The 13,413-nt window shown below is 43.4% G+C and overlaps 2 protein-coding genes across 2 annotated transcripts; one reads left to right on the forward strand and one right to left on the reverse strand.

Moving 5' to 3' along the window:
* Positions 1-8,964: 8,964 nt before the first annotated feature.
* On the reverse strand, positions 8,965-9,723 carry LOC122648032. The gene is made up of 2 exons (XM_043841327.1): positions 9,296-9,723; positions 8,965-9,136 (listed from the first exon to the last, which is right to left on the reverse strand). The coding sequence occupies exons 1-2, from the start codon at positions 9,649-9,651 to the stop codon at positions 8,965-8,967; spliced, it is 528 nt and encodes a 175-aa protein (XP_043697262.1). The 5' UTR covers positions 9,652-9,723.
* A 936-nt stretch (positions 9,724-10,659) lies between these two features.
* On the forward strand, positions 10,660-11,268 carry LOC122648490 (kunitz trypsin inhibitor 5-like). Its single transcript, XM_043841698.1, has one exon. The coding sequence runs from the start codon at positions 10,660-10,662 to the stop codon at positions 11,266-11,268; it is 609 nt and encodes a 202-aa protein (XP_043697633.1).
* Positions 11,269-13,413: the final 2,145 nt, after the last annotated feature.

Below are 13,413 nucleotides of genomic sequence, written 5' to 3' on the forward strand. Positions count from 1 at the left end.
CATCATCGCTGGGATGGGTGATAATTTTCAATGTCTACAATTACCAACAATACCTTCTCTCCACTAGTAGGGAGGAGCTAATGAACCTAAAATGTCATTGTACCATGTGACGTGATAAACCATAAATACTTGGGGCCAACCCCGATCCACCACATGGCATGGTATGAAGGGAGGATAACCCAGACCCAGCTACATCAAGACCCATCTGCTAGACCAAAGCGGAAGAGACACAATAGGTCACGCAAGGACCAAGGTCACCACCCAGATTTATAAAGGAACGTTATCTCAAAGGAGATTAACCTCACCTACGCACGACCCTCAAGGATCTTATCCAATATGCGAAGGAAGCACATGTCCATCTGCTAGGGAACACCTTCCCTACCCGGACTCTATGTTACACCCGCACCCGAAATATACCCTTACACTCCGGGGCAATTTAGACCTTTACCAAAGGGAAATGCCATGGTGACAATGGTCAACCCTTATGACCTTGAACCTAATATTTTATTGTTCAAGACCTTCTCTAACAACAGACATGATGGAGTAATGGGTCACCAAATGCGTTCCCTCCGTACCGTGTGTGAACAATAGGAGATTCCATTAATATTCCAAATCATTCTAAAGTTAGGTTAAGTAATGAGATGACCCGAAGTGAAAGCATTCAGAATGTAAACCCTATGTTGGGGACTAGACAGATTTAGTCCTGTAACCCGAGAATGACCAAAGTGAAAATGACCAGAGTGGTATCACCTGATCTAGAAGATCTAAGGAACTTTCTGTTCCTTGTGGCTTAGTTTAGTGTGTGAGGCCTTATGTTACTCACTGAAATATTTTAACCATCGACCCCTAACCCAATGGAACCTAGGGTTATTGTGAGCCACACCCCCTGTGGTAATGTGACCCTATAAGGAAGAGAAATTGTAGAACCTGACTTACTGTTCCATATAGGTACTGCCCCACCTTGATTGAACCCTTGACTTAGTCTAAGTTGTGGGCGACTAGTGTTGTTATTTAACAACCCTCACCCCTTAAGACCCCTAGCTGCCTCAAATTTCAAGGAAGAAATTTTTAATAAGGTTGGGGGGATGTTATACCTGCACCCAAAATATACCCTTACACTCCGGGGCAATTTAGACCTTTACCAAAGGGTAATGCCATGGTGGCAATGGTCAACCCTTATGATCGACCTTGAACCTAATATTTTATTGTAAGTGTCCCCTCGAAGTCCTAAGAGTACGGGTCAAAGTCCCGCAACTTTCCTTGAAGTTTGGGCCCTGACAGCAGCACCGGAGTCATGAACGGACTCACTCAAACTGGTTCCGCTCGAGGATCCGCCCGTACTGTTACCTGCCCTTTTTATTTAGAGTAAACATCTAGTAGACCCCCTGAGGTTTGTTCACCTATCTTGTAGCCCCCCCCCCCCCATTAATTAAAACCTTACTTACAGTCCCCTGGGACTAACAGAATACCTATTCCGTTAGAGTTAACAGGTTAACTGATGATGTCAGCTGGACATAACTCTGGAAATGGCCAAAATACCCTTATGGATTGGTTGTCCTAAAGAATACTCTTCTTTCCTCTTTCGTTCTACTTCTACGGTAGCCATTGCCGCTTATTCGAAGGTAGCCATTGTCGTGGATCAAAGATCTGGTTTTTTCCCCCTTCATTTTCCTGGTTCACTCACCCAACTTTGAATCCACGTCTCTACAACTCAAAGAAATGAAAAAAAATTATGCGTTTCTACAGAAACAATTGAAGCTCACAGTAATATCAAGCGAAAGCTCTAAAATCTTAACGTCTAAATTTGCTTCTATCTGCAAACCCTAAACTCTGCCATGTTTCCAATCTGAAGCCCTATGATTTGCTTCAAGTCTTCATTCTCAAGGACGCCAACATTTTGATCATATTGGAATCGATAATTCCTTCAATTTGATGTCGTACAAAAAGATCAAATCAATTCAGTTTACACCCCTCCCTCTATTCGTTCTAGCACCTGAGCGAGTCGAAGCTCGTTCCTAATCTGGGTAACTCCACAATCTCGCTCAATTCATCCAAGGTCGACCCTAAAGATGATGACAAAGGTGATGATGACGAAGAAGAAGAAGATGGAGCATCAAATTTGTCCATGGCAGCTGCAGCTTGAATAAAATAAAATAATCTATCTAAAATTTCTCTGTTTCACATCCTTCATGCAATTCTGTGTTTTCCTTTCTCTAAAAGGGGAAAAGTTTTTTCTTCCAACAATCTTGTAGCCATCATATACCCTACTCTTCAACAACTTGAAGGTGAATTAACTGAACTGGCGGACAAGAATGAGAAAGGTGAATGTCCTGAAATTTCAGGAAGGAAGAGGGCGGAAGAGAGGTGGAAGCTTTCCAACAAGGATCCAGAACGAGAGGATGAATGTGGGATTTGTATGGAAGCTTGCACCAAGATGGTCTTGCCCAACTGTGGTCACTCCATGTGCATCAGCTGCTTTCGTGACTAGTAACTGCTGAATCCATATTCAGATTTACTCTCTTACAGCCAAACACCAACTACCTTTTATGCTCAATGCCGCCATGTCGTGGGCTCTGGCAGCCATTTTTGGGTTTGGAAATGTGCCCAACCAGATTCTTGATTTCTTGCGAGGCTCCCTAATTTAAGAAACCCATTTGCCCCAATTACGCATTTGAACTCCTCTGTAAACTGGGTGTTTGCTACAATCTCTCATCCTCTTGGTTTTCTTCACTTTTGTGTCTTGTAATTTGATCTGTTGCGTTGATGGGTCTCAGCCGAGCTTAAGAAGGGACTGAGATGAACAAGGTGAAGTAGGAGAAGATGGCGATAATGAGAAATAGTGGCCACTGCTCTCTGTTTCTGAGTTCTGCATTTCTGCCATTGCGATACCCCAATGGAAGGTTCCTTCGAAGGTCTTTGTCTCTTTGATATTCTAGCACTGGCCATCGCACAATCTGCCAATAGAAGAAATTCCAGCATCGGCCTGCACGTCGACGCAACTTCTCTCTAAATTGAGCCTTAAATTGTTATTTCAAGGTTGGAGATGAAATAAGGGTACAAAGTTAATTTTCATTAAAGATGTACAAGGGTATTTTTTACATTTAATATGCTAACATCATCACTTAACCTGTTCACTATAATGGAATAGGTATTCCGTTAGTCCCAAGGGTCTGTAAGTAAGGTTTTAATTAATGGGGGGAACTACAAGATAGGTGAACAAACCTCAAGGGGTGAACTAGATGTTTACTCTTTTATTTATTTTTCTGTGGGACCCACGTCTCCATGTCCCGAACACCATAATTAGACCCTCGGACAAGATAGACCCCCACCCTTACCATTAATTGGTTAAATGGGCCATGAAAGTTTGCCCACAAGGCTTAATGTAAAATAAATAATGAGTTTTATACCCTAACTTAAACCAAATGGACCTTAAAGGACAAATAGGTCCTATGGGCTTAGGGTGCATCCAAACATATCCTAATTAACTAAATGGACCTAATGGTTATGACATGGATTAAACATGCCCTAAGACCCAAATTAAAACCCATTTAAGACCTAAGAAATTAACTAGTATTTGAGGGCACCTAACCAAACAAGACCTAAGGCCCCATTAGACTTTAAAAGATAACCTAAACTCCTATTCCCTTATCTCTCCCCCTCCCAAGCAAACCGTGGAAGAGAAGAGACAAGGAAAGGAGGAGAAGAAGGAAGGAAGAAGAAGAAGTGGAAGCAGGAGAGGAATAGGAGGGGAAGGGAAGAGGATGGAAGCCATGCCAACATGGCTGGCTACCCCACATCTCCTCCTCTTGCTATCCGAACAAAGAAGGAAGAAGAGAAGAAGAAGAAGAGATGGAAAGGGAGGGAGGAAGGAAGAGGAGGTGGATCTTCAAGGCTGGCTGGAATTGGAGCTCCTCCCACCAAGGTATGACCTAAACCCTTGGTACTTCTCTTTCCATTTTCATTTTTATAGATTTCTTGAGCTTGAGGTAACCTAGGGTTCCATTTGCGACTCAAGGTGAAGCTCAGCCCATAGTGGAGCTCAAATGGTGATAACCGAACCCTAGTTGAGGCTTGTTTAAGTTGCATTGCAGCCATTATTGCTGGACCTTTGGTTCTAAGCTATGAAACCCTACCTTTGGACCAAATTGGAACCAAACCCTTGTGTGATCTTGAATCCATGGGGTAAGCCTAGGTTCTAGTGACCCTAGGGAGACCTAGACACCCCCTCTATGACCCTGAGTACAAGGGGTACCCCAAGCTTCAGGCTGGAGAAGAAGCCCTTTGAAATCTCTGAAAAGATTTTCGGCAGACACACGACCGGATCCACCAGTAGTGGTACCGTCCGTCAGTCCGCCCGGTGTAATCCCTGTGATTTGACCTGAACGGATGAAGGAACAGATCCAATCTGTTGCCTCCGCCCGTGGGTCAGTTCACTCTCAGTTATGTCTCAGGGATCGAACGTATGCAGGGGCGGATTAAGATGGCGCATCCGCCCGTGGGTCCGCTCGCTCTCGGGTGTGTCTCAGAAATCGAACGGATGCACAAACGTATCCAAGTAAGATGTTCCGTCCGTGGATCCGCTCCTTGTGTTTTGACCTTTTGGCCTGAACGGAGTCTGGGAAGGACTCACCCTGTTGCTTCCGTCCGTGGGTCCGCTCGTGCTGTCTTGGTTGAAACTTGATTTTAACCTTGGGGGCCCAACATGGGACTCCTCTATACATCTTTTAATGATTGCTTTTGTGTTTTAGGCTACCCAACTCGATGGATAGTTGGTGCACCTGTGAGATTCATGTCAACCACGCCGGGTGACACCCGTTTCGGTGAGTGGGTTTTGGGTGACCTTGTTGGATTTGAATATATATATTAAGCAATCTTAAGCATGCTATTATATAAATATAAACATTGTGCGCATTGCATTATTTATCTCAAATGTGAACTGTTATGAATGTGTTATTATTCTCACCATTGTATCAGGGGTGACGGTGCCGGGTGTGCCAGTACCGGAACCCCAATTTATTTAAGGGTAAAGTACACGTACGCCCCTATAATGCACCCAATATTCCTCGTACCCCCCTAAGCGGTTCAATATTCCACCTACCACCCTTCAATATTCCACGTACCACCCCTGCTTTACACCCCAAATGCCAGATAGGTCCAATCCATTAAATACCACCGTTAGATGCCAAAATTTTGACCATTTTACCCTTTGTTCCATTTTCTTAAATCTGAAAAGACTTAATTACCCTCACTTATTTGTTTCCTAAACTAATTGAAAATGACCATTTTACCCTTTGTTTTATTTTTATGAATGAAAAGACCTAATTGCCCTCATTTATGTATTACCCTAACCTAATTTGAAAAGACTATTTTACCCCTAAATACTTGTTCCTAAAACCCCCAAAATGCCCTCCTCCCCCAAATCATCATCTTCTTTTACATACCACCACCACTGCCCCCGCCCCCGCCCCCGCCCCCACCACATCTGCCACCCACCATTGGCTTTGGGTTCTAAGACAAATGAGAGAAACAGAGAGCAGCAGAGTGGGGGAGTAAAAGAAAAAAGGAGTACTGAGACGAGAAAACTCGAAGCTTCCCTGAGCCGGGGTAGAAGACTCTCGTCCGACATCGTCTTCTTCTTCTCCACTTCTCCTTCTTTTATTTTGATTTCTTTTCTTACCATCTCCATCGCATTTCTGAGACCTACCAAATCCATTTGTTTTTTGTTTTCCCATCTTTAAACCCCAATCCCCAATACCCTATTCTCCCTTCTCCATCTAAAAACCCATCTCCGAGAGATGAAATCCCTCTTCTAATCTCCACCGAACCCACTTCTTTATCTTCAATTGCTATTTTTTAGTTTTTATTCCATATCGAACCCCACCCATCTCTTTTCTCTTTCCACTCAACCAAACCCAAATCCAACACCGGAAACCTTTTTTATTTTCTCTTTGATTACCCCAATCCCATAACCAGAACTCCATCATCCCATCTTCTCCCTTCTCTCATATTCTTCCCCCCTTTTTTATTTTAAGTATTAATATGTCTGTAATAATCCTCAGTCGTTGTTACTTGAAATTTCTGCAATCGAACGTGGGTCTCCATTCATCTTCTCAGCAAAGGTGTTCTTCGTCTCAGTGATCGGTTGTTGCAAGTGTCGGATTGAGGAGAAGCAAGCTTGCAGGGTTCCAGATTTTATTCAAAAAAGGGTTCCCTTCAGTTCACGGCGGCAGCGGCCGCATAGGCGGCGGCGATTATCGATTGTCGAGTTGGGTGGCAGTGGTGGTGGTGGGGGTGGTGGGTATGTAAAAGAAGATGATGATTTGGGGAAGATGAGGGCATTTTGGGGTTTTTAGGAACAAGTATTTAGGGGTAAAATAGTCTTTTCAAATTAGGTTAGGGTAATACATAAATGAGGGCAATTAGGTCTTTTCATTTATAAAAATAAAACAAAGGGTAAAATGGTCATTTTTAATTAGTTTAGGACAACAAATAAGTAAGGGTAATTAAGTTTTTTCAGATTTAAGAAAATGGAGCAAAGGGTAAAATGGTCAAAATTTTGGCATCTAACGATGGTATTTAACGGATTGGACCTATTAGGTATTTGGAGTGTAAAGCAGGGGTGGTATGTGGAATATTGAGCCGCTTAGGGGGGTACGAGGAATATTGGGTGCATTATAGGGGGCTACGTGTACTTTACCCTTTATTTAATTATGAAAACTATTATATGCCATCCTGATCTATATGTGTCATGCCGTGCTGGTACCCGGGTACTAGATGGAATAAGACGTTGATGCACCCGGAATACCTCTCGGGACGATAGGACTTGCATGTAGTATATCTGTGGCTAGGACGTTTATTCCCTTATGCTACGACCCTTGCCAGTAGGGATTTATGTGTTGGATAGTCTGAACACCAATTGCCTGTGGAGGTGGGAGAGGCCAGGTCAGGGGTAGTGATGGCTATCAAGGTCTGCCACTGGGTGATCGGATGATTTCTACCGGCGTAGGCTCCCGCGTGATAATTGAGATGTACTAGGGCGATAGGTTAAGTGACCCTCAGTGTCTCCCGAGTTATTACAGTAGCATACACTTAACCAATAGAATTTGTGTGTTAGGTGAAAAATGAATATAACATTAGCATGCATCATTCTGCTTGAAACTATTTGTGTGTATGTATATGCATTCCCCTTTGCTTTCTCGCTAGCTAGTGTAGCTAATCCCGTTGCGCAACCCTCTTTTAGTTGATATGCAGGTACTACTCTTGATGAGCACCGTTGGATGCGAATCAAGTGGAGCCGGTGACTATGACTTGGATGTAGATGTACACCTAAGAATGGTGCTCTACTGGCGATTATTTATTATTTAATTTCTGTATTCATCCACAATCATGTATAAACTTTATGTTTAATTATAAAGAGAGAAATGAATGGTTACAAACATTGAAATTGTACTATGTATTATCATTAGAGAACCGATGCTCTATAGTTCACATGATTTAATTAAATTTCGCTTCCGCTAACTCTGTGATTGGAACGATTTATTCCATTTAGTACGTTCCTTGCTATTATTACGATTGATGACATGGTGGATTGTGGCTCGGGACACTGTATCTGTGATCCTGGTAGGTATTGGGATGATACGGGTTGTCCCAGTCACCCCCTATTTAATGTAAAATATCTTCATCGGGATGGGGGCATGACACTCTACCTCCCAAGAGGAGGTGATCTACTACGTGATGGACTCTACTACCAAGGAGACTATCACCAACTACCTAGACTCTCCACCGCCATACACAGCTATAAATACCCAGGTAATCTACCCCCATTAACCCATCTTGAATTCCAGTTATTCATCTATTGCTCAGAGATATCTAACTTAGGCATCGGAGAGTCCTAGGCTGGAACTACACCGATTCTCCCTTGTCCTTGACGTCCTTTTGCAGACTGCGGCACCCAAAGGACCACCCTATGATTTCTTGACGCAACATGATGCCTCCTCCTATTCTCCCATTTGCTTTAGATGGGAAATTTGAGTCTAGAATCTAGATCCTCTCCAATGACATTAACCACTAGAGTCGATCTCACACCCCAGAGGTGGTCCCTACATCCCATGGATGGTGTGGGATCAATTCTGGTGGTTACCGTCATTGGAGAGGAACCAATTTCGGGAGATGTTTTCCACTTCAGTAGTGGATCGAAGTTATCTGTATCATAGCATAATAGTTATGTTTTTTTTTTTTTTTTTTGGGTAAAGTACACGTGCCCCCTAGAATGCACCCAATATTCCTCGTACCCCCCTAAGCGGCTCAAGATTCCACGTACCACCCTTGCTTTACACCCCAAATGCCATTTAAGTCCACACCAGGTATTAAATGCTATAAAATGACCAAACTACCCTTTCTTCTATCTTTTCTAAAATTTGAAAAGACCTAATTGCCCTCTATTTGCTAAAATTTGAAAAGACTAAAATGCCCTCTTCTTCCCCAAATCATCATCTTCTTTTACATACCCACCACCACCACCCACCATTAACACCATCACCATCCCACCGCGAAGCCCCACCTCAGTGTCTCTCCTCCCCTCCTGTACTTCCTCCACCTCTCGTTGAGTTGGGAGCCGCAGGATAGGTGTATTCGTATGAATAGTTAGCAGCAACGACGATGGACTGAGACGGGTGATGCATCGCATGGTAACCTAAAATCTGTTATTGATGCTGATCCGAAGGCATGTGAATAAGTGGTGGAGCTGCTGTGGCAGCCGTTTTGTACACATGGGCTGCCGATTCGGGCTTAGCAAGAGGTGTTGCGGTCATGGGGGGATAAACAGGCGTAGCGGGCTCTTTGAAAGCTGCTGCTACAACAGAAGTGATCATGGCAAGGTTGGGTGATGTTGAGGGTCGACTAGATGGGACGGTTTGAGTGTCGCCTACATAGGATTGAACTGGCAAGTTGTAAGCTTGTGGTTGCCTAACAGGCAAGAAACCCATTGGGTATTGCTGCTAATCGAGTTGGTGAGGAAGCTGCTGCTGCTACTGCGCCGAAGGGTACATGAATCGCAGGGACCCTGTTGTCTCTAGCGGGAGATGCAGGTGCGACTGGATCTTGATAGAACACTGGTTTTGGGCGAGAATTGGCATCTCAACAACATTTTTTAAACAATTCAGAAATCGTTTTCCAATCAAATAAAAACTGAATCAATCTAATTTAACATCCAAATCCCTCATAAATATAGAAATCGAGAAATCGAAATAAACATAAAAAGAACTAAGAAGAGAAGAAGCAGAGAGATTGAGGATACCTTGCAGTTGCATCTGGGGAAGGTAAATCAACTCCCATCTTCTGTTGCAATTGCGGCTGTGGCAGCTTCCGGAAACCAACAGGGGCTCCGTGATCTGATGGCTCATCGTCCGAGTAAACCCGGCCGGAGTTTTCCCTAGCAACAGTGGTAGGGTTAACCGTAACAGCTGGCGCCATTGCTGCAGCTGCGACGATGGTCGGAACAGGTCGCGGAGAAGTCAGGGAAACAAAACCCTCCTCTTGCTTGTGCGGAGCAGCGACACTCAGCTGCGAGAAATGTTCCTCTAGGCCAACCTTTTGATCATGCAAGCGAACACCATCCTCAACATGAACCCGAATCGGAGGCAAATTAGACATAGAAGGCGAAGAAGTTGTTGAACCAAAAGATGAATTGGTTTCCTTCGTTGGAGAATCCGGCAGCGATTGAACATCTTGCCCAGATTTATTAACCTGCTTGTTACTGCCACTCAGGGAATCAGATTGAACCACCCCATCAGCAGAAGGGTCGACATGGATAACATCGTTCAAAACCAGGGAATCAGATTGAGCCTCCCCATCACGGCACGGTGGGATGGTGATGGTGTTAATGGTGGGTGGTGGCAGCAGCGGCGGCGGCGGCGGTGGTGGTGGTGGATAGGTAAAACAAGATGATGATTTGGGGAAGATGAGGGCATTTTAGTCTTTTCAAATTTTAACAAATAGGTTAGGGTAATTAGGTCTTTTTAAATTTTAAAAAAGATAGAAGAAATGGTAGTTTGGTCATTTTATAGCATTTAATAACTGGTGTGGACTTAAATGACAATTGGGGTGTAAAGCAGGGAGTGGTACATGGAATATTGAGGGGTGGTACGTGAAATAGTGAACCGGAGGAATATTGGGTGCATTGTAGTGGTACGTGTAATTTACCCTTTATTTTTTGGGGAAGCATAGCGGTTTTCGTTCCAACATTTTCATAAAAAAAAAAAGAGTTTGCGTTCCGACATTGAATTGAATCTTCCTAAATCCCAATCAATTCGTTCAAACACGCATTGATCAAGCAATCTTCACCAACTGTCCCACAGATCCATTCAATTGGGAGAAATCATATCCAACCCGTTAAGCTCAGCACCCTATAAATTGGCCAAAGTACCTTCCCTTTCATCTCACTTCTCAATTAATTCATACTCTCTCGACCATCCCCATTTTCCCTCCCTGGACAAACTATATATCTACGATCGACCATCCATCATGTTGAACAGAGCTCTCCTCCTTTTGGGGTTTTCGTCGATTTTGGCCTTCGTTCAGGTCATAGATGGCTTCTCTCATCACCACCACAACCATCAATCCGCAGTGCATGATACCGACGGCAATGAGCTCCAAGCAGGGATGCCGTACTACATTGTCTCCGCTACCAGGGGAGGCGGCGGAGGGGGTGTCTCGGTGGGCAGGAGAGAGAGCTCCACCAGTCAAAGCCACACGGCCCACACCCCAACGGTGAAGCAAAGCACGTACGACAGAAACATGGGTACCCCAGTGATGTTCTCTCCAGCATCCTCAAAACACCCAGAATTGGAATTGCCGTCTGCAGAAGAAGAGGGAACGATGATAATTCAGGAATCGATGGACTTGAACATTTGCTTCTCTGGAATGGACAATAGGGTGTGGCAGGTGGAAGAGAGGAGGGAGCAATCCTCAGGGTGGTGGTCTCGGTCGTCGTCGAAGAATTCGAGTTTGAGGTATGTGACGGTGAAGGGGAAGCCAGGGCACCCAGGGGAGTCGACAGTGAGGAATTGGTTCAGAATCGAGAGGATAAGCGAGGGTAGCCCTGTATATAGGATCGCTTACTGCCCCAACGTGTGCGAGTCGTGTCATGTGGTGTGCGGGAGGGTTGGGATCACCAAGCAAAACGGCGAGCGATGGTTATCGATTTCAGAACATAGAGAGTTCCCCTTCGTCTTCATCAGACCCAGGCACTCCCACGACAAGGATGAATAAAGAAAGACAAAAAAAACAGAGAATAGAAGACAAAAGAAGAAAAGAAAGAGTAAGCGAAAATAATAACAGGAGGAACGAGTAAAGCCAGCCAAACAAACATCCTGATAAGCTCTGCTTCCCTCTGCTAATAAATTTTTCTTTTTTCTTTTTTTTTTCTGTTTTTATGAGAAATCAATTGTTTTGGTGGTGCATCATTAGTTAGACGCCTTTGGATCATTCAATTATCTCTCTCTCTCTGTCTCTCGCTCTCGCTCTCGCTCTCGTGTGCATCTCTTGTGGAGGAAAATGGTTGGATCACCTACACTCACAGATGGTCACAGTCGAGCTCATGGAACTCATTAAATCAAATCATTTAACCTATTTCATACTAAGCTAATCCAATCTAACAATCACACATTAGATCAAGCCCTATCAGGAACTTAACTAGAACGAAATTTTGCTGCTACACTTGTAGCACGAAGGCTGACAGCCAAGGAAATGAGATCTTAAAGGGTATTTAAATAAATATAAAAACCTAAAAGGTAGTTATGAATCCAAAAGAGAAATGAATTATTTCATTTCCTTGACTGCTAGCCTTGTAGCAGAAACACAAGTGTACCAGCAAAATTTTTTTACATAATAGGTGCATGGTGCACACTTATTACATGCACAAGCACATTCAAGATATGATCCGGCCTCAAATTGAGTTCGAAGCATTCTATTTTCTTTTTAGGTAAAACCCGGCATTCCGTACTTACAAACCACATCATCCTTCATAAATAAAAAATAAAAATTCCTAGCACAACTCAGCCTGATTCCAGGCTTTCAACCATGTCGAGGTGAAAAATGTTGTGGCTGGTACACCACTTAGATAATTAACATATCTCGAACATCAATCGCGTCAAATTTGGTGATTCAATTCAATCATAGAGCTATCATATATATACCGAATGTTCTCTGTGCCGCAGTACAGCCTGCACCTAGGCACATGGGCAGCCTGTGCAGGGGGGCAGGGTGGTCATGGCGCCCACCCCCATGTGCCTTGGCGTAGGCTATGTTGTGGCACAGTGAACAGCACCCCTTCAACAATTTACCATCTTTCAATTTCTATTTCTATATTTTTTTTAGTGGATCAAGTTTCCCTCAACCAACTGTCAGGAAGGTATTTTGGAACATACTAAAACCCTAAAAGGGGTTTGTGAACCCTAGGATGGTGGGTGAACCGTCCTCTATGGGTGGAGGGTTATGTGTATCTAGAATTCTTATACCTGTTTCGAACATTGGACCGCTCTGACATTTTTTATTGTGATTCAAATGAGAATTTTTCTAAAGTCTGTTATGGTAGCAGAGGGCATGGCTGATAGGATCGACCCGACTTAGAGTAGATTTATTTGTTTTATCATTTTGTTGTGTAAAACAAGTGCGATTTGGGGTTTTCCGGGCTAGGATTTTTTTAAGGAGAGTTTTGCTATTCCGTTTGGGTATTCTTGAGAGATTACCACTGTACTTTTACATAGTGAATCATCTTCAGTCTCGCCAATAAATGTAGTACATCATATTGGTGTGTGTGACAACATGCATTTTAGTTTACATGGTGACTTGACTTGAAATTTTTATGAAAAATAAAATAAGAATAAGCATTCTCTATGGGGGAGCATGGTCCATGCATGTAAGCAAGGGCCTAATAGAGCAATCATATTGGCATCATGGGGGTGGGGCGATCATTTCGCCCCCTCCCCCATCTATGTCTGGGTTTGGGCGGTACATTCCCCTCATAGAGACTCCATAAAATAAGATGACACTACTTGTGCATCCGAACTTCTGTTATGCTGCCACATCTTTAAAAAAAAATGAAAGCCATGATGAAAGAACAGAATCTATGTGAGCTTCTAAGTTCCAACTGGGTTGTGGGTTGGGAAAGAGGATGATTCTTGATCACACAACACTGATGCAAATGAAAAACAATTCAATCAATTATTAGAGCCGGATTAAACCCTTAAAGGACATAAAAACATGTCTTATTTCTTGTCTTATTCCTTATTGATTCTTCACCAGTAAATCAATCCATAAATACATTTTAAAGCGAAAATTTTTTAATGAAAAGTAACTGAGCCACTTGTCAAACCAAACAAGCAACAACAATTACAACCTCATCCCAATTAAATG

The sequence above is a fragment of the Telopea speciosissima genome, chromosome 1 (genome assembly GCF_018873765.1).
Source record: "Telopea speciosissima isolate NSW1024214 ecotype Mountain lineage chromosome 1, Tspe_v1, whole genome shotgun sequence".
NCBI lineage: Eukaryota > Viridiplantae > Streptophyta > Magnoliopsida > Proteales > Proteaceae > Telopea > Telopea speciosissima.